Below are 22,747 nucleotides of genomic sequence, written 5' to 3'. Positions count from 1 at the left end.
AATTTTCAATGAGACTGCGGAGGGAGTGTGCAGCAGCCAAACAGGCGATAAATGATTGTTTGTTTTCCCAGATGGCGACAAGCATCACTCACACCTATGGAGATGAACTTTGCTCCCCAACGAAAACCAGTGACTCACTTCCTGGCTTCGCCGGCTTGCTCCGAATTTCTGCCTAGTGCTGGTCGATGGATATACGTCCAATGTATCATTATCTATATTTGTTTATTTAATTTGTAATTAACATTTCTTATTGTTATCCTGCATGGCTGGCAGTCTTTCATTAATTAGTAATGTTTTAATACTTTAAAGTAAATTTGGCAATGCGTGTTAAGCCACGCACCAAAAATTCTTTACAAGCAATGAAATAAAAAGTTGCAGAGGTGTTCAATTTATGTATAAGAAATACTTTATTTCTGCATTAAAGGAATGTGAAAAGTAATTATTGAAATGAAAGGACAACGAAACAGAGAAATAAAATTCAGAATCATATCTGTAGTTTATTAGATATTATTGCGGATCTGTTAGCAAACATACCAGATACTTAAACCTTCTTGTTTCCTTCAGAGTTTTAAATTGATTTGAATTCAATCAGCATCGGAGTATTTTATTTAAAATTTAATGGATTTGAGGAGGAAATTATAGGCTTCAAAATCTATTAGGATCAGGATTTAACTTCAATCGTTTCTGCTAAATTTGAATCAAGAGGATTTGATTGATCGAACTCTGCTGCAGTTGTTCACCTGAATTATTTCTTTTAATTTTTCTTTTTTTACGTTGTGTTAAACATGTAAGATTAGAAAATTTTAAAACAATGTGAAATTATTCAGCTATAACTTGAAACAGATCCATTAATTGTCGTTCATATATCGGATTCGGTTCCTCGGATTCGTTTTCAATGAACGACTTTGCTGTCACTACTCACTAATCTCTGTTATAGTCAACTGTCATTTCGATACTTCCGAAATTGTCGCTCCCTTTTAAACAGTTCATATAAATCCGTGAGCTCAGCTTTAAACAACGTAAGTTAATCGTTTAATCTTCAGTTCAAATGTGCATACTTTATTTCTTTTCAAGTAATATTATATTAATTTAAATTTCGTTGGAATTTATCTATGCTAATATTTGTTCCAACCTTGAAAACACTTTTATGAAACATGAATTGAAGAATGCTTAAGGTTTATTAAATAATTTACATTAATTGCTTAACTTCACTACATCTATATTCAGAATATGCATTGAGTGCCTTTCCCTCATATGAATGATATCTTGCTATGCAAGTTAAGATGATGTGTTTTACACCCAAACCAGTTATATAATTGTCCTTCAATCTAAACTTTCAATATTTACCATCTAAAGTTAATTGCAGATTATGTGCTCTTAGTGCTTTATATACTTATTATTTCTGATGTAAAAACTGAAAGATCCATGCATAAAAAGTTGTTTCAATTACTACTGAAAGTTAAGACTCGTGGGAATTCTGGTAATTTTTTAAAGCTTTTCAAATAAAAAATACAGGCATTGTTATTCTTATTTTATATTGCTCATGATATATTTTATATAACTAGGGATAAAGTAACCTTTTCTGTGTAATTTAATAGCATTATATTTGACATCTTCTTGAACCGTAAGAAGCTTTATTAAAAAATCATGCCTTAATGAAAAAAGTTTTTAACTGAGAGGAAATATCACTTTTTTTTTCTCAGTACTATTCAACTTTTCTCAGGCAAACAAACTCAAATAGAAAACTCTCTTGTATAGAATTATGAATTTTTTTTTCTGGATGTTACATTTTTTTTTTTTTCTAAACTGAAGACTTCTTTTTTGCGTGAAATTTCTCATATTTTGATATTATTAATCTAATATTCCATAATTATAATTTTTATATGTTTGTAAGTACTAGAATTTAGTTTTTATTCATATACATAGAATTACTATCCTGATTTTTTTTACATTTTAAAATTATGTTAACTTCATTTATGAATCTATGAATTGACTAATAAAAGAAAAGAAAAATGTGCTGTGTAAGTTTGGTAGAAAAGAATTAAATTAATCATGATATCATTTAATCATATCATGATATTCATTTCATATCATTTAATCAATTTTTTTCAATTTGCTTTTGGAGGACCTTCATTATAAATTCAGGTTGATAGTTACAATTGTTATTATTCTGAAAAAGTATCAGAATAATATATTTCAAAATATTAGCAAACATATGTACAGATGCATTTAATACAAACAAAAAATCTTATTTATAATATAATTTATGAATAATTTTTTCTATCAATTGTTTAGCATCTTAAGAAAAATTTTAATTAATTTGGAATCCCTATAAAGTTAATTTTTAATGTATCATTTTTTAAAGCATTTGTCACTGTTTGATATAATATTTGTGCAGTGACTATAATGGTATAAATTCAGACTATGTTGTGAGGCAGTCTATTTTATATCTGAAACTTTATACACATTTTATGAAAAATGGTAAAGCATTTTTATTGTGATATAAATAAGCTAATTGAAAATTATTATTCTAACTGTGTACAGGATACATATTCAAATCTACTGGCAAGTAGATTTAAATAACCATTTCTTTCATTCAAAAAGCAATTTTTAATGCTTTTAAAAATCTTTGCTGGATATTCAGATTAACAATATATTTTTGTAATCTTGAGAAAATTGAGTTGCAGGACTTCAATTCTAGAATATCTTAAACTGCTTGAATTTGATAATGAACTTGTAATAATCCTATATTAATAGCATAACTTGCTGTCACTCTTGGTTAAGTATGCATGTTAATGATGATGGAAATTGGTATTAAATTTCTGCTTTTTACTAAGAATTAAATTATTATTATTATTATTATTTTAGTTATAAGACTAGGCATTATGATATAACTTTTGAATGAGCAGTAATTTAAAAATTTGAGCAGTTTATTGAAAAATAAGCTTTTAGTTACAATTTTATACATAATTTGAGATATCTTCACATTTATTATTAGTTATTTTATATTATTATTTTACAGGATTTAATTTTCAATACGAATATTTTATGTTCGAAATTGTGGGGCAAAATTTATTTTTTGATATTTGATTTGCAAATTTAAATATTAAAAAAAACATAACTAATTGTTTTAAAATTGAGTTTTTGAAATTATAAAGTTGTGTTTTTAGCTATAATAAAATTAGTTTTTTCCCCTAGTTTTAAGAATATGTTTGAGCCTTCTTAAATATTAAAATGTTAATCAGTAAAACCTTTTAGTTTCTCAGATTTGCTAATTGGTTATTGCAGATTTTATTTTAAGTTAGCCTTTACTTTGTGCTGGAAAGGAAATACCACATTTTACTTCTGTTACTGTCGTAAATGAAATGATATTGGAAGGAAGTAAAATATATAATTCCTCAACTACTATTATTACTGCTGTTACTTTCTATAACTATTATTCAAATATTGTTACTATCTTAATATGCTTTATTCCTAATATTTCTATTTCATTTGAAAGTATCACATTTAAATACATTTTTTTTTTAGTTATGAGCCCTTTCCCCCACCTATTATTTTTGAAATTATCATGTTTTCAGGTGCAGTATTAGGAGAATGAAGAGGAAAAATGTTCCTACTTGAAATATTTTATCAACTGTAAACAGAGTAGCTAAAAAGTAGTAGTTATAAAGATTAAATATGTCATATGAACATTCATAAAATTTTTTTTCAAATGTAATATTTGTTTTAATGAATGTATTGAAATATCTAATGAACCTTTTCAAATAATAAGATAAAGCTATCTTTGAAATTAAAAGTGTCATTTATTTTAGAATCAATATATAGTTTTTAAGTCAAATTGAAATCATTTAGTATATTTTTTACACTCTTTTATCTTTTCTGTAGTTTTTAAATGGTTAATATTGTGTAGTAGTACAGATTATTAAATTACTTTGTCTTCTGCTTTTAACCTGAAACATATTTTATACATTTTTGTATTTCAATTTAAGTAATGGAATATTGTTTATCATTTTTTTTAGTATATTTCAGGAAATGGAAATACTTATTATTTTATTTACTTATAGTTTTAAATGCTGTTAGGCTTCTTGAGGTAATTAAGAACATTTTCAAAGCATCTGTTGGTGAATATAACGTGTTTATCAAATATTTTGCAGCTTTTGCTGTTTCTGGTATTGCTTTTGTGTGTTGGTGGTTGTACTGCATGACTTGTAAATGCAGTTTTCAGTATGCTTTCCTATTCATCTTTTTAAAGAATTTCTTATTCCCTGATTTTTTTTCACATTGTTTGTTTCTGGTATATTACAGTAATTCAAAATTGCATTAATTATTGATTATGACATTTTTCATTTAAAAAAAATCGAATGAATATTTGTTGCATTTCATCTGTAAGTAAAACTTTTCCCGTTTTAAACTGTTCCGTAATTAAGAATATTTTCAAAACATCTGTTGGTGAATATAATGTGTTTATCAAATATTTTGCAGCTTTTGCTGCTGCTGGTATTGCTTTTGTGTGTTGTTGGTTGTACTGCATGACTTGTAAATGCAGTTTTCAGTATGCTTTCCTATTCATCTTTTTAAATAATTTCTTATTCCCTGATTTTTTCCCCCATATTGTGTGTTTCTGGTACATTACAGTAGTTCAAAATTGCAGTAATAATTGATTGGCATTTTTCATCTTAAAAAAAATTTAATGAATATTTGTTGCATTTCATCTGTAAGTAAAACTTTTCCTGTTTTAAACTGTTCCGTAATTAAGAATATTTTCAAAACATCTGTTGGTGAATATAATGTGTTTATCAAATATTTTGCAGCTTTTGCTGTTGCTGGTATTGCTTTTGTGTGTTGGTGGTTGTACTGTGTGACTTGTAAATGCAGTTTTCAGTGTGCTTTCCTATTCATCTTTTTAAAGAATTTCTTATTCCCTGATTTTTTTCCCCATATTGTGCGTTTCTGGTACATTACAGTATTTTAAAATTGCAGTAATAATTGATTATGACATTTTTCATCTTAAAAAAAATCTAATGAATATTTGTTGCATTTCATCTGTAAATAAAACTTTTTCCATTTCTTATGAATCTCGTTGGTTTATGATACACTTATTGAATAAACAACTCAATGATATAGTATGGTATGGTAATAGTTGTTAGTATTCAATTGTAAGGGATTTTTATAAATTTTAAGTGCAATATTAATTTATTTTTATTAAGTACTTTTTTCATTGATTTGAAATTCTCTGAATGGAATATACTTACTTTTTGAAGGAAATGTAAATATTAGAAAGGTAACTGTGCCAGTAGTTTATTTTCATTCCTGATATTTATTTGTAAATATGTTTATCTTATTGATTGAACTTCACATCTTTCAAATAATTTTTTTTGTTCTAACTAATTTTTCTTGTTTCTTTACAGTATTAGTTGATCAAAATTAAAATACAAATTGACTTGTTGTACTTCAATTATTTGTGTCATTCTTATTTTGATTATAAGTTTTCATAATTTTGCTTATCATTTTATAAGTTGAGAATTATGAATTTTTTTTACATTCAAGGCAAGACATTTATCAGTTATTAATTAAGAATTTATTTAACTTTCACCATTTTTTTATAGCCTACATGCATTATGGTTGTTTTATCTTGCACAAGATCTTGCATTAAGATAGTTTTTTTTGTTATTCAAAAGCAAAATACATATCTTGGGGCATATTTTTAGATCTGTTATTCAAGGCTAATGAAGAATCAATCGCAGCAAATTATATATTACTGAAAGATTGCTATGTCACACAATCTCTCAAATCTTATTTTCTTTTAATGTAACTAGAGTGGACAGAGACCAGTTTGAAATAATTCTATAAAATGTTGAACAGTTGTTATCGAATGTAATAATTCTGGAAAAAAAAAAAAAAAAGGTCAATTTGAACTTTTAAGAAAGTTATAGCTTTCGCTATACTACTTAGGTTTGAATTGACAAACAGTGTCTGCATCTTGCTGATATTGCATAGTTAAAGATGATTTAAATTAGTGAATAAGAAGTAGATGTTTCATCTCTGAATTAAGATAATTTTATCATTGACACATACAATATGTAACTTTAACTTGCATCTTTATCATACACTTTCTATATTATTTTCTAATTATATTTCATATATTTAGTTCAGGTATTATTCCCAAACTTCACGTTGGAGATTTAGTATGTGTTAAGGACAATGATAAAATAGCTGAAAGCTTGTCAACATTTCTTTCGATTCTGTATGTATCCATATAGATATCCTTTTATATATAATGGATATCAATTTGCTCTATCATATTGGAGTATAAGAAAGTAACTTATGGTAGGAAAAAAAAATTCTTTTATTATTGATAATTCAATATAATTTATATAACTTTTTTTTGTAATGTGTTCCATTAACCTCATCCACTTCAAAGTTTTTTGATGACTAAAACCATTAGCAGAGCTTTTAAAGACTTTAGTCCTTTTTTTTTTTTAATACTTATGAAAAAATTCATGCTGGTTTTAATCTCATATTTCAAAATTTTGTTACTTGTGTGCAAAATTTGTTTTGTTACTTGTGTGTTACTTACAGTATAGTGGTGGTTTGTATGAAAGGATTTCTATTCAAATGACTACAACAAAAATGTAGTGGTCTTAAGAATTCTTAATATTAATAATATTCATTTCAAGAGATTGGCAAATAAAGAACACATATGCTAAAAACAGAACAACAGAGTAAAATATGAAACATTCTCTAGTATACTTTAATCCTTGTCATACAATAATTTTGTTATAAGTGTTATAGGAATGCAATAGATGCTAAACAGTTGTATTATAAATATCCAGTTGTCATTTTATTTCTCATTAAGTAATGCAAGACCAAAATTTCTGAGGTAAAAAGCTGTATTCGTAGTATATGTTTCTTTATCTTATTTTTCTTTTCACATCATTTTTATTTCATATTCTGAAATGCTTGTCATCAAGACCAGTAGTATTTTTTTTATACAGTCAGCAAATAAGAATTTTTTAATTCTAACAGGCTATGATAGTAAAATCTGTTATTGAAAATAGGGTTTCAGTTTGAAACACAATTTCACAAAAGATCCATCATGTATATGGATCTAGTGCATTTTAAATTAGATTTCAAATACCCTCTTGCTTATTTGGTTTGGGAGAGGGGTTGCCTGGCTCTAGTGCTTGTTTCATCATCTGATCACTGCTTAAAACTATCCCATATAACCACAAATAGTTCCCATGTTATTTCAAAATTATATGCTTATATAGCTAAGCTTATTTCGGATGATTTGTGTGTGTGTGTGTGTGTATAATATACTATATAGGATTGGTCTGCTTTGCTTATTTTTTTTATTTGTAATTGCTAATGTGTTCCATCTCTCACGGAGGGCAACATTCTCAGTATGTTAAAATTGTCGACTGCATAAGCTTGTACGTCTCGGCGCGCAGGAGAGTTACGACTCGAGGCACTTAATATCTGTTTGCCGTTGTCTCTTACTTAATATCTGTTTGCCGAGACAAAGGACCAGGGTGTGGCCGCTCGTTTGTCCTAGTTCTTTTAAGTGTTTGTGCAAATGATTTTCAATACTTCTTCGACATTTCTTCTTATTAATCTTATCTGCTTTAACTGTAAATATTCATTGTAAATAATCGGAATTGAATTTATTACACATATGCACTCGTACTAAGGTGGGCTGAAAAGTAAGTTTTCTTCTTCTTTTTTTTTTCTTCCCATATCACTATATCCTGGAAAAGTTATCAGTTGGTGAGGAATGTAGTGTCGGAAAAAAAAATAATAAAAAATTAATAAAATTATCTTCTGCCCTCGTATGGGAAATAAAAGTCATAAAAAGTGGCAAAAATAGTGTTTTCCATTAATTTAAAAAATTTCTGTCTGCTTATTATAACATTATCTGTTAAATTCTCAGCTCAGTAAAAGTAATAAATTTATTTTACCAAAATCGGTTCATAACTTCTAGTTGCACATTTCTTCCGAAATAAGCAAAAATCATGTGAAATTATTACAATATACAATTTTTATTCCCTAATAAGATCATAACCTTCACATGTCATCTTGTTGATGAATGACAATACACAATAAGTATGGATAGCAAAGAGTTATATTCATTTATTTTCATTGTCTGAAACTTGAGGCAACTATAGTGTAAAAAAGTTCAGTTGTTAATATACTAAAAAAGTGTGCATCTTCCATCGTTTTAAATATTGCTTATGTTTAATAATGTTATCTTTTTGTTTTGATTTCATTCGTTATTCCTGAGCTCACTTACTGTAGACCATAATACACACCTTCTATACTTCAATTCTGAATATTTTTTGTATTATCTTTGTCTGTTTTATTCCTGAAATCTGTTGACGCTCCTATGTAATGTAGTTTACATGTTGATCCTTAATCAACTAGGATATAAAATCGCGCAATATGTCATTGTTTCATTCATATATGGTTGTTTGCATTACATACATAAATATTAGTTCTTTATAATTTTAATCTATCTTTCTGTAGTTGATATAAGCAAAGCTCCATTTTTCCCCCGTGTTGACACTGAAGTATGAATCGCAGTTTTTGAACTCTTTTATTTTACTAGAGTTGTTTGTTTCATGTTTATAAAGATGGCATTTCGTAATTGATTTTTCACTTGCTTCTTGCTGTGCTGGAGTTTTGAAATTTTGCATGGTTGTTTATTCTTAATGACAATACTCTATTTTCATATTTACAGAACTTATCAAGTCATTTAATTAAATTTTCTTTCATCTGACTGAGACAAAGGATAGAGAAATATATTAATGAAAAAAAAAATAAAAATGTAAGAAATAAAAAAAGATAACATTTAACTGGAAAAAAATCTACATTTAATAAACTAATAAAAATGTGTTTTAAAATGTTTTTATTTATTACTAGGCAGTGGCTGTTAATATTTCACAACACTAATTATATTTCTTCTTTAAATGAATCTTGATTTTATTCTTATTTATAACTTTTTCAGTTTACATCGTTACAGAATTTTCTTAGAAACAGTCTTTTTAATTCAGAGTTATTTGTTCTGTAGCTTACATTAGATAAAGAGGAAGTCTTATTAAGGTTAGCTATTATTGCTTTTAAGTGTTTTAACATTGGACGTCTTCTTAGGGCAGGTTTGAAAAGGAAACTATATTTTTGTTGTGTTTTCATATCATTTGAAAGGAAAGGCAATACTCATTTGTAAACATTTTTCATTCTGTGCTATTGTAAGGAATTTTGGGATGCTTATCACTTGGGTTCTTATCCAAAAGATTTTCCCCTGCTTCTAGGAATTTGTATTGGAAATGCCGATTTTACAGTTAACAGTTCATTTTTAACAACAAAGCATTCACGAGTATTTTAAAGGATACTTTTTAGGAGAAACATATGATGCACATACTTCTAAAATGCTTATTTCTTTTTCAGAGATGTCTTGCTTTTTGTTGTCTTTTTTAATTCTTTCTTTTTCTGTGATTTTTTAAAATCTTATGCTGAATTGTGCAAAACTTCTAAATTGCTCATTTTGTTTTCCTGTGGTCTTGATATATTCTATTTAAGAGTTTATTTTTCTAAGAGTAGCCAATAAATATTACTTGCTTATAAATTTTATGTTCTGTTTGAAACTTATTAGGTTATTTTTCTTCTTTTTATTTATAAATAGTTTGAGAATGTTTCTTCTCTTCAAAATCATTCTCCTTTGACCATAATTGTTATAATATTTCTTTTGAATTTGGATTTATTAAATATTGTTTTAATTTCAGAAAAATGGCCGAGGTCATACCTATTGAAAATCGTATGATACAGTTCCTTACTAGAACTTTAGGAAATACTAGGTAAGAAGGTATACTTGATTCATCCTTTATCTGGGCACTTCTCGTCTGTAGGTAGAACTTAGAACCCAAAATTTCACTTTCACCATTTGTCCCATTTATTTAAACTGCCTATTATAGTCTAAAATGGGTATTTTGTATTTTAATTTTTCTTGGCTTTATCTTCTTTCAGTGCAATGCCCGAAGGCGCCCCGGCTGAAAATAATATGGTACAGTTGCTAACCAGAACTTTATCGAATCGAACGTAAGGCAATCCTCCTATAGATATGTGCATTTAAATTGCCGATTAATTATAACTTTTTTAAATGGATGTTTAGCTTATGTGAGATTCAATTTTCTCATGGATTGTTTATTTTTCAGACCGTTTGCATCGAACTTGTTTAGTTCTGTCATCAAACCTTTTAAAAACCAAGTTTACGAAGATTTGAAGCGTCAAGCACAAGAATCAGGACAACTCTTCGAAGATCCTGAGTTTCCTGCTGTCAATTCTTCCCTTTTTTATAGTAAAAACAGTCTTCCTGGTCCAGTAGAATGGAAGCGCCCTAAGGTATTATCTTATTTTCTAAAAAGAATAGATGTAACGCAAATGGTGGACTCTGAAGAAATATATGGATACTTCTTTATTATGAGCCCTCCCCCCCCCCAATTCCTAGAATTGGATGAAACCTGTCTTATACTAAAATACTGAAATATTATTGAAGTAAATGGGTTTTAAACTTGAACATAAAGAGCAGTTTACGAGTCAAGTAATTGCCATTGAAATAATTACTGCAATATCATTGTATTGATATGCTTATTTCTTTTAAGCACAATGATCTTTGGTAGAAAAAAAAAGTGCATCATAATTTTAAATTGGATGGAAGGGAAGTCAATTAATATTTTAGATCTCAAAATTTTAATTAAAAACAGAAAAAATTTCACTATTCTATCTAAGAAATGGTTATAAGTTTAAGATCGAAATAATTCTGATTTTAAGTGTTTAATTAGTAGTGTTTGTATTGAACCAACTGGTCGTCTTTATTTATTAGATTTGACATTAATTGCAGATTGTCATTTGTTTCTGTGGATTTGGAATTGACTTCTGAAATGCTTCATTGTGCTATTATTAATTTTGATATTTCTTAAGCTTAAAAAGTTAATTCTTCTTTGATAGTCATTTTTTTTTATTTGTATTAGACGAAAGAAGCAAATTTCATTTAAAAGATGATTACAATTAAAAATTATAAAAAATTCTTTACGAAAATACAGAGATATTTAACTCATCTTTATATTTATTAGCATAAAAATCAGATGTTATCCAGTGTCCACTCTTATCGTGACTAAAAAGCTAATTTCTGAACTGTTGGAGACAGGCACTAACTTTCAGTTGGAAAATTGCTTTATACGATGAAAATTTATATTTTATGTTGTTTGAGGCAATAAATGTGCTCCTGGAGAAAGGACTACCTAAATTTTAATGCAGTCCACCAGCTCTATTTGTTATATTTAGTAAAATATTCTTGTCACTCTAATATTCCAAACAAAAATGTTTACTTTTCTGCGACTAGAACTGAGTGAGTTTGTAAAGCTTTGAATTTCATTATTTTAGGCCAATCAATGTCTGCTGCTAGGAATTGCTATGAGTTGATTTGCGGATCTTCCTCAAGGTGCATATAGAAAATTGTGACATTCAGAGCTTCATAATTTGTTTAGTTTTAGTTGTAAAAATGCTATTATGCCAGAAATATTTTGCTATTTATGACTTTAAAACGGCTATATTTTTAGTTGTAATTAGCAAAATTTTATAAAGACTTTTAAGGATAAAATTTTGGTCAAAATTTTCGAAATGAGGTCCCAAATAGTCCTAATTTAGTCATAATTAGGACTATTTTTATAAGAGGAATTATATAAAAATTTTAATTGTTTTGCAAGATTAGAATTTTCTTGCATCGTAATTTTTTTCAGAAGATAATTCTTTGCATCGTTTAAAGATGTTTCTTTACAGGAAGTATATATCTATCTCTTATGGTTTAGAAATTTGCTATTGGTTTATGATTAGACTGGACGCCCTATTTAATGCACATAGAAGACAAATTAAGAATAATATGAAGTCATAAATTTCTTTAAAATGTTTGATAAAATAAATATGGACACTAATCAGTATTTAACAAGCAATTAATGAAAAGAAATGTTATTACTTGATTATACTACTTTTAACTTCAAATTCATTTTTAAAAAAATGCCGTGTTAGGAATTCTGAAAATTTCAATGTCTGATTTGAATCAGTCTTTTTTATGCTCTTGGCCTGATTTTATTTTTGAGCAATGTCTGTGAGAAGGAATATTGCTTGTATTTTAAAAGGTGGTTTTGGTTTTTGCAAATATGCCTAATTTACTAAGCATTTTTTATATGTTGTCATGTTATGATATTATGCAAATGAAAACAAAACATTGTTATTTATGTAAACTATATTTTAGATTGCTAAAGCATATTTATAACATTTATTTACTGTGCACTTAAGTTGAGTATATAAGAAAAAGTTAATATCTGGCATAATTTTGTGTCTAATGCACAAAATTTTGTCAGATATTGCAGTGATGCACATGTCTATGCATCACTGCAGTAGAATTGTATTTATTGGGATGACTGATTCAAACATGTGCATTGATCTTTATGGTCATTGTGCATGCTTAGCCAAAAGCAATGATTGTTTGCTAGATGAGTATATGATCATAACCTGCAGTTATGTTTTACTCAGATTTGATTTCTAATAATCTAACAATTTTTTTACCTGGGTTATTTAGTCCTCATAGGAATTCTAAAGAAAATTTATGGTTATAAATTCACTTCAAATAATCCTTCTGGATACAACTTGTGGTAGCTCAATATATGTAATCACGAATGTGATGAAAATGCACAGTTATACCATTATTGAAATATCCAGTATTTAATGCTGTTAGAGATAGTTCTTCATGGAGCAACTTCTTATAAATGTGTTGCATCTTGATTATCTGTGCAACTTCTCAATTAATCTATTAATTGTTTATAGTACTTACAGTTAATAAATGTATTGTCTCATATAATTTTCTCAAATTTATTTTATTACCTTCATTTCTTTTAAACATTTTCAGATTTCTGATTTACATTAAGGATTGATTTTTCCTTTCGTAAAATATAGGAAATTCATCATAATCCCAAACTCTTTGTTGATGGGGCATGCAGCTGTGATGTAATTCAGGGAATGCTGGGAAATTGCTGGTTTGTTGCTGCTTGCTCATCACTTGCTCAAGAAAAAGAATTATGGAATAAGGTAATATTTTTTGAATAAGATTTTAATAAAAATCATTAGGTATCATAAAAATTAACAAATGAAAGATCTCAAGAAATAAGTTCTTTAGTAGCAGAAAATTTTCTTTAAACATTTAATGACTAAATTATTTTTTACTGTCATGTATATATATATATATATATATATACAGTGGTGACCAAAATTGTGGACACTTTTGAAAATCGTTTTTAATTTTGTATGCTTACAGAAAATGTTACATTTCATAAAATGTAAACTCTTACATATCATTTTAAAGATAATTTAATGTTGATTTCAATTCAAAAAATACAATTCAAATATTTGCAATACAAAAAAAAAAAAAAAAATTATTCTTACTTTAATCTGAATAACAAACACTGTGATGAAGTGAATTGTAATTTCTAACTTTCCTGATAAACCACTATTCTTGTTCTGTCAACCAATCAAATGTTAATAACTGCTAGCAGAAGCTGACATCATGTTTAAAATTGGAACAAATCATTATTGTGCTTTTTCTGTAGAAGAAAAACTGTTTTTTATGTAATCAAATTGCGAGTTAGAAATTTTGTTAAACTTTTTAATATATAGTTGGAATTTGTGTAAATATTTCTAATATTTATTCAAGAAGCTATGACATTAAATAAGAGAATATATTTTGACACCTATAACGAGAATTAAGATTATTGCGTTACATAAATGTGATCTTTTCTATGCTGAAATTGCAAGACGAGTGGATGGTTCAGTAACTACATCTGGAGTTCGAAAGTTTTGTTTGTGATATCAGGAGACAAATTCAATAATAAACAAAGCAGGAAATGGCCGAAAAAGGTTCACCACATATTCTGATGACAGAAGAATAAAAGACAATGTCTCCAAGATAGAAGAAGGTCATCAGCAGCTATCAGAAGTCAACTGAATGATGCTGGCATTTATGTCAGTTTAAGAACAATCAGGAGAAGATTATTAGATGTTGGATTATGAGGTAGAATTCAACGAAAAAAATCCTTACCAATATATAGCAGCGTATAAAAAAGATTACAGTTGGCAAAGGAAACGCATTTTTTGGATAAATGATCAGTGGTCACAAGTGATACGGAGTGATGAAACAAAGATATTGTTATTCGGTAGTGATGGTGAAAATATATAAGACATAGAATAGGCGAAGAGCTACATCCTGACTGTATTCAAACAACTATGAAGAACTCAATTAGTGTTATGCTTTGGTTATGCATACCAGCAGATGGTGTTGGTCTCCTTCATGTTATTGATGGGGCATTAAATGCAAGAAAATACATTGACACTATTCTAGAGCCAAAACTTACACCTTTCACCAGTGATCTCTTTCGCAACAACACATTTATTTTTCAGCAGGAGTCATAATTGGATTATTATCATGGTCAGGAAACAGTCCTGACCTCAAAACTATTGAGAACTTATGGCACCGTTTGAAAACTCTTGTACATATGAAGCGTTCATCAAATCAAAGAGAATTAATTGAGGCTATAATTGTTTCCTGACTTCATGCAATAACGAAGGAAGAGCTTATATCCTCTCGTCAGCTCAATAAAACATCAGTCGGAAGATGTAATAAAAAATAAGGGCTACTGTAAGTACAGATAACTCACTGCAGTCATCAGCATCTAATGTATCTCAATAATTATTACCGCTCAACTATTTTTGCATTGTAAATATTTGAATTTTGCTTTTTGTATTGAAATCAGTATTAAATTCTCTTTAAAATGATATATAAGCGTTTACATTTTGTGAAACGTTACATTTTATATAAGCATACAAAGTTAGAAAACATAAAAATTTTCAAAAGTGTTCACAATTTTGGCCACCATTGTATATAAATATAGAATGAATTAACCTGGGTTATATCCTTGTGCAGTTAAATGTAAGGAAACATGCTAGAATCTACTGTGGATCGATTAAAAAAATATTCATTAAATATTTATACTAGGGAGCTCTGATCTCTGCTCACTAACCACTCACCAGGAAGATCATTATCCAATTCTTTCAAGTTGCACAAACTTTGCCTGCTGTGCTTACTTAAAGTGAGAACACTGGAGTACTCTAGCATAGCTATTGTAAAAAAATTAAAACTTATTTAATTTGCTTTAATGACTTAGCATTTAAATTAACAGATTGTAAAATCTGTTTGGCAATGAAAAGGGTTTTTTCCCCCTCCTTGATTTTATAACTTTTTAGAAACATAAATTGAGTAACCAAATGAAAATAGCTAAGGAAATTATAAAAGCGCATGATTGTAACGAATTTGAAGTGTGATGTCTTAGCACAATTACCATAAAAATGTCATTTTATGGGTTAATAAATTTTAAATTGATTACCTTTCACCTTAATTTTTATCAACACAAAGTAACATTTCTTGGTTCTGGACAGAGCGTAGTGGGGTTTAGTATCGGAAGAAATTCTATGCACTAAATCTTCACAAAGTTAAACTGTTTCCAAAGAGAACAAGTATCTTATAACTAAATGCGTTTTTTTGGGAGTTGCAGAAGTGAAATATTTATATATGTTCTAAAAGTGTAATTTCTGTAACAGCAGAATTAGTTGAAATACAAACTTTGTTATGATAGTTATTAATCAAGAAATTCATGATTTAGGATCATAATATTTAACATTGTTTTAGCTTTCATCTAATAATAGGCCCTAGTATAATTGGAATTATGTTTGTTCCAAATATTATAATTGGAATATGTTTATCTTAAAATTAAAATGGACTGGTCTTTGATCAGCAAACGATTGGAAACACATAATGAATTGACATCACATAACCTCATTGCCTTTCAATAAGTTAAGAAGTAAATTTTAAATTCAATATTTATATACATTTATATATATTTTAAATAACTACTTAAAGCTCCCACATGTTATTTAGAGACAAATATTTATTGAAATTTATATATTTGCTTTGATTCTTTTCATTATTGAATGCTATAGATATTAAAAGTTCCAATTTTTATATTCCAAGTTCTCAGCGATGTTGTAAGGACTCTGTTTAGCATATCTTTTGAGATAAAAATAAATTTTCTATGACTTATGAAAGCAATTTTTTTCTATGAGCAAAAATGTGTTACTAATTGCTGCTAATTACTTAGTTTCTTTTCTTTTTAAATTTGATTAATTTCAGGTGCAATATCCAGCTAAAAATAGGTATCAATAGATTTTACACTCAAATTAATCCTATATGTAGATAATATTTTAAAATATTATAAACATGTCTAGTTTTGTGCATTTTGGTTTTATTTTCATTTCACTCTTTGTGTTAGATAAGACTTCTTAATTGGCACTGAAATCTCTTTAATATAAGAGGAGGAGGAGAGACTGAGTAGGAGACTTGAAACTTTTTCTCTTATATTCCGATAATTTTTTAGTTCCAATAGCTTGAAGGAATTTAGAGAAAAAATATAAATGGCATTATTAATAGTTTCCTAGCAAAATACTTTATGTGATACAGTGTTTGCACAACTTTGTTTTGTATTTTTTTGAGAATCATTTAGATTTTGTCTGAGTGCTTCATTTTATTCCATATATTCATGATGGTAATAGTTTTCAGTATTATAAAATAGCAGGAGAAAATCACAAAATCCACTTTTAGATTGGCATACTGATATTAATAGGAGTTGGGAACTTTGACACTTATTTATTTCACTGAAAAATTAGTCCAACTCTTTGGATGCAATTAATTTCTCCTTCAAAATTTATATTTTAACCTTTTGCATCAGTAGTCACTTAAAAAATATGACAATGCAAATTATTATAGATAGATTAAAAAATGTAGGCTATGAATAATATAATAATTGTGCTAATCATATTTAAAACCTGGATTTGGTTATGTGGTATTTTAGTAATGACCAATGGTGTACTTTCATTTTTGAAATAACTTCAGGGGCAGAGATTATGGGCCATTTATAAAAGTGATTTGAAAAACAAACCTATCACTGAACTGAAGAAATTCATTTGGTATTTTCGTCTTTTGGAGGATTGCAATTATAAAACTTTTTATTCCATTGATGAATTTCAGCAATAGCACAAGGATCATAGCTAAGTAAAGAAATATACAATTCAGTATTCAATTAATGGTTTTTGATTATATATTTTTAACTTAATCATTTTTGTCAGTATATTTATATATCACTTAAATTCACATAGGTTATACCAGATTCTGAAATACAAGAATGGAGTGATGAGCACCCTGAAAATTATGCAGGAATTTTTCACTTTCGATTTTGGCTTTTTGATGGTTGGTATGATGTTGTGATTGATGATAGGCTTCCGACTATTGATGGACAATTGATTTATATTAAGTCAAGAGACAAGAATGAATTCTGGGGTGCTCTTCTGGAAAAGGCATATGCAAAGTAAGGTTACATATATAATATTTGTTAAATTATTTTTTATAGTTAATGTAATAAATTCAATTATTTGTATTCTTTAAATTATTTTTTTAACCACTTGAATTCAAACTTCTGAGTTACAAGGGCTGAGTTTGGCTTTCCCGTGCTTCTCAGGCTCTAATTTCTGTAACTTTAAATAACCATTGTTAAGCTGCAGTATTGTGTGAAAATCACACGTAAATTAAATGCTTTGTTCGGTTATATTTCGGTAAAATTCCTTCTCAAAATTATATAATCTGTTAATGCTTTCACATATTTCCTTTTCTGATTTCTACTTTTCTGTGGTGAGTGTGTCACTCTCTGGGCATGGATTTAACAAAGCTTTTTTTTAAAAGCTGTTAAAATTCTGAACATCCTGTCTAATCGTGAAGAAACAAATAAAGAACCGATTAAAAAAAAAAAAAACTCCTCTTCTGTCTTCTAAAGTTTTATTACAAATGCATATAATTTGAAACAGCTAATATGGTTTAATAAATTTTAGCTTGAAAGATTATGCCAACATTTTTTAGATTTTTCTCATTGCATATGCAATTATTGAACAGTTTTCTTCATTTTATGTAAGTAAATCAGCAACATTTAATAAAAATATGAACAATTTTTTATTTGCATAAAAGATTCAAATGAAGTTAATAATTTTTATTAAAAATACTGTTTTGTTACTATATTTGCATTCGTTTTTTGAAGTAGTATTCATAGTAGCTTTGCCATCTAAAATTTTGTTAACGTTTTATTTACATAAATTGAATTAGCTTATTTTTTGTAATATTTAGATTTTGATTAATATTTAGATTTCACATAATTGCTAAGTGAATGTAAGGCTTAACATCATATTTTAATAATAATAGTCAAATTATCATTGTAACATTTTTTTTTGTGAAAAAAAAATGACATTACTTTGAAATGATCAAAATTACAGCTAAATTATTATAAACCGGCATTTTAGGAATACTTGATCTGTCTATAGTTCCTTTCTTCTGAATTGAAAGTTTTCCATTACTGAAGTAGTGTAGTTAGAATTCTGTTGAAATTATGAATAAGTTAAAAATGAGTGCGAGTTTAAAATCTGATGCATTGAAAATTGTATCAGTGTTTTTGCAGAATATTCATATTTTATTTCTGTAAGTGCTTTTAACATTTTGGTCGAAAATGAAGACATTTATTAAAGTTATATTTTACCAGCTATCATTCAATGGCTAAATTTCTAATAAACGATATTTTCAAAATTTTTATTTTGAGATAAGACTCAGTACTTTATTTTTTTCGTAATATGAAAGAATCTGTAACCCTACTTGTGGCAATGATTAATTTCTGTTGTATTAACAAATATATGACTTATGATTTTTGATTCTAGGAAACTTTTCAATTAGGTAAAGTAAGTGCAGCATATATGTAAATACTATACATAATCTCATAAAGAAAAAGAGTAGGTAATGTTGTTTTACATTACCTACATTATGCGTTAAGTATGTGTTGTTTTACATTAAAACGACACATAGTTAACGCATAGTCTCAGAAAAAAAGAGTAGATAATATTGTTTTATATTAAACAAGCACATAGTTATGAGAATTCATGTTTTTGCAATAAAAGTGCGTCCTCTCGAATTTTACACACCTTTATAATATGCATTTCAATCGAAAAAATTAGCGGACAGTATTTTAAATTGCTATTGTACAAAATGCAATAGATGACTGTGGTTTCATATAATCAGTGTCATTCTGAAATTACTTGTGCTCATTATCGCAATGTTTTAGAGAAAATGGTTTGAATATAATGTCTAAAATATTCCTGTAATGAAAATCTACATTTGTATGCGAGTTGTGTTAGAATGTAAATATACACATTTTAAAAATGATTTTTAAAATGACATGCATTTAGATTTATTTCATTTTTTTTTCTTTAATGTCATACAATGTGATGTAATTTCGCAATATATTTTATTTAACAGAGTAGCTGGTTCTTACGAATCTCTTGATGGAGGTAACTTATGCGATGCCTTGATAGATTTCACTGGAGGAATAGCAGAAACTTTTCAACTTCAAGAAGAAAAATATTATGAAAATGAGGAAAAGAAAGCCCAATTATTCCGTACAATGCGATCTGAAATTGAAAATCATTCTCTACTTAGTTGTGCCATTTCTGTAAGTGTTTTTTTTTTTTTTATCAATAATGTATATATTTTCGTATACATTTTTCATGTATGTATATATTTTTACCTCTTCTTTTACTTAAGTATTAAATTTATTGTAATATGGTGTCGTGTAAGAGAGAGAGAGAGATGTTCTAGCATTGTATAACTTACTTTCTTTAATATGAAATAGTATCTTGACAGCGTTTCTTCGCGCAGCACGGACTAGATTTGTTTTAAGACTTGGTTTATATTCCGAATTTATAATGATAAACACTAAATTTAAAGACAGAATTTATGAGAAATGGTAGAAAATTATGTATCAAGATGCGACAATTATTTTACTCATGATCTATTAATTATTTTTAGATGCTAATTTTGATATTTTTGACTGATTGAAATGTTAAGTTTACTACACAGTCCAGTCCATTAATGTGACCGCCGCCTACTTTTGACGTCAATGTTAAATAACCAATTTCAGATGGTACGTGTTATCAGAAAATTTGGTGGATATATAAAGTGTGTTGTAGGCATTCGGAAAACATTTCAGTTCTTGCAGTCATGTAGAAACGGAGCGATTTATCCGAGCGATTTATCCGATCCCAAAAGGGCATGATCATTGGCTTTAGAGCCAAGGGTGGAAGCATTTCCGAAACGGCTAATTTGGAAACTGTTCACGGACCGCCATGTTAAAAGTATACCGTGCTTGACAAAATGGCACTATCCAGAATCAGCGACGGGGCAAATATGGTGCACCACGGGCCATAGATGGCAGAAGTGAACGACGGCTGTAGAGATAATTTCGGGCGAATAGACGTGCCACCGTTGAGCAACTGACCGCCCAGATGAACCAAATGGCTACCAGTAGTGTCTCCTCAACGACGGTTCAGTGAAAGTTGCTGCGTATGGGCCTTCGCTGCAGACTCCTGTTCATCGACGACGATGGCTGGAATTTGCACACCAGTACCGAAACTGGACTTGCACTGAGTAGAGACAGGTGTCTTTTTCCGATGAACCACGTTTTATACTCCATCGGACAGATGGACGTTGGCGTATATAGCTTGAAATGTCTGAATGCAAACACCCAGTAACAATTGCCGGAAGGATCCAAGCTGGAGGAGGGAGCATTATGATCTGGGGAATGTTTTCATAGTATTCTCTGGGTGCATTCATCATTATAGAAGACACCATGGGTCAACACAAATATGCATCTATCTTTGCGGACCATGTTCACCTCATATGCGAATTGTTTATACACAAGATGATGGCATCTACCAGCAGAACAATGTGTTTTGTCATAAAGCTCGCAGTGTACCTGCGTAGTTCGAAGAGCACAAGGATAAGTTTACCGTACTCCCTTGGCCAACAAATTCCCCGGACTTGAACCTAACTGAGTATCTATGGGACCACCTCGATCGGGTTGTTTGCACCCTGGGTCATCACCCGCGTAACCTAGCGCAGCTGACCACGGCACTGGAGTTGGCATGACTCAACATCCCATTGAACACTTTTAGGAACCTAATAAACTCTCTTCCTGCACGTCTCGCAGCTGTCCGCTCTGCGAAAAGTAGTTATTCTGGATTTTGACAGGTGATCACATTAATGTGACTGGACCATGTGGATTTTATAACACAAAGGAATGACTTCTAGTTTAGCATTTTTAATTTAACTGTTTCACAGTTTGATGCATATTTAGCGCAGCTAAGTTTTGCACCAAGAAAGCAGAAATTGAAACATAGTTTGTTAGAAATCAATATTATAAATTGTACTTTCATTGTGAACTATACGTTTTAGTACTATTGGTAACAATTTTAGCATTACAAAATAATAAATAAAAAAAAATATCCTTCTAAATTCATTAATATTTTTTGAAAGAAATCACCAGGTCTTAATGTAGTAAAATTACAAGATTCATAATTTTTTTCACGTTAGCAAGCTTAGAGACAGGCGTTTATTACCAGGTCAATCTTAAATGAATAAATTACGACGGTTTGCAATTGTTCATTAGCTGGAAACATATTTTTTCAAAATATTTTTTGAAATGAAGGTAAAGAATTTCATCTTACTGTGTAATTATTTAATTGGCTCAATTTAATTTGTTTTAGTTAAAATAGTTTAGATACTTTGATATTTCAAAGTAAATACCTTCTACTCCTACCTTTAGACGCATGTCAAACTTATGGGAAAACCTTTTTAAAAAAATTCTCATGAGTTTTATATTATATCAATACTTCTCCATGTTATTTAATGTAATTTTTTTTAAAAAAAAATTAATAGTTGATTTAGATTTATGACTTTATAATAGAAGTTTGCAGTTAAAAATATTTATATTTAAATATTTATCAGAAGAAATATCCCCCTAGAATATTTTTTAATTAAAAAATTTACTTTAATTTTTATTGGGAACCAGTAATTTAGTTTTGAATAGATATTTATTTCCTCAAACATGACAGCAGTAATTATAATTGATACTTTGTAAACAAGTTTGATTTTGATAAATTTTTTTAAACATTTTATTTAATTGTTGTCACTTCATATAGTGAACAACAACATTAATTTAATTGACATACTTTTAATTCTTAACTGATACACCGTTCAGTAGTTGAGTTTAATAATAAGTTAATTATCTTCATTTGTTTCGATTAGTATTTTATTATGTTACAAAATTTAATTAAAAGGAAAAATTGTTTTCAATATCTGTATGGTACATTTAATTTAGAATTATGTTACTGATTCTTCATTTTCTGTTATTTTTCATCATGCGTTCGTGCAATTGTTATGCCACGCCACTATACAAATAGTTAATTTTTACAAGTAATTATTTATTTTAATTAAATTTGATACTAAATACTTAATTTCTTTGATATAAGATTAATTACTTGGTGCTTTTTGAAGCAAAAATAGAGAAGTTTCATTTGCACTCCTGTCGAAATTTCTATCCCCGCTTCTGCCGGGAAAACGTAACATCTTGCGAATGATTACAGCTGAGATAGATGCTCGAGGTGGAAAAACAGATACTGTTAAATTCATTTACCATGCAAGCAAAGCATTTTCATCTTCTATGAT

At 28.4% G+C, this 22,747-nt stretch overlaps 1 protein-coding gene across 3 annotated transcripts in view; it reads left to right on the top strand.

The window, feature by feature from the left end:
- Window positions 1–903: 903 nt before the first annotated feature.
- LOC129958935 (calpain-5-like) overlaps window positions 904–22,747 on the top strand; it is a 35,941-nt gene continuing 14,097 nt past the window's right edge. Inside the window, exons 1-7 of one of the 3 annotated variants that reach the window (XM_056071679.1) lie at window positions 904–1,019; window positions 9,780–9,851; window positions 10,021–10,092; window positions 10,209–10,395; window positions 13,006–13,137; window positions 17,311–17,519; window positions 19,502–19,694. In XM_056071679.1, the coding sequence (XP_055927654.1) occupies window positions 9,784–9,851; window positions 10,021–10,092; window positions 10,209–10,395; window positions 13,006–13,137; window positions 17,311–17,519; window positions 19,502–19,694 (861 nt within the window). In that variant the 5' untranslated portion in view covers window positions 904–1,019; window positions 9,780–9,783. Of the gene's footprint in view, window positions 1,020–9,354; window positions 9,374–9,779; window positions 9,852–10,020; window positions 10,093–10,208; window positions 10,396–13,005; window positions 13,138–17,310; window positions 17,520–19,501; window positions 19,695–22,747 lie in introns of those variants that run through there. The other 2 variants (XM_056071680.1, XM_056071682.1) reach the window with 2 other exon arrangements.

This window comes from Argiope bruennichi, chromosome X1, assembly GCF_947563725.1.
Source record: "Argiope bruennichi chromosome X1, qqArgBrue1.1, whole genome shotgun sequence".
In the NCBI taxonomy this organism is placed as follows: domain Eukaryota; kingdom Metazoa; phylum Arthropoda; class Arachnida; order Araneae; family Araneidae; genus Argiope; species Argiope bruennichi.
The sequence above is the reverse complement of the archived record's forward strand: the minus strand, read 5'-3'. Positions and strand labels throughout refer to the sequence as shown.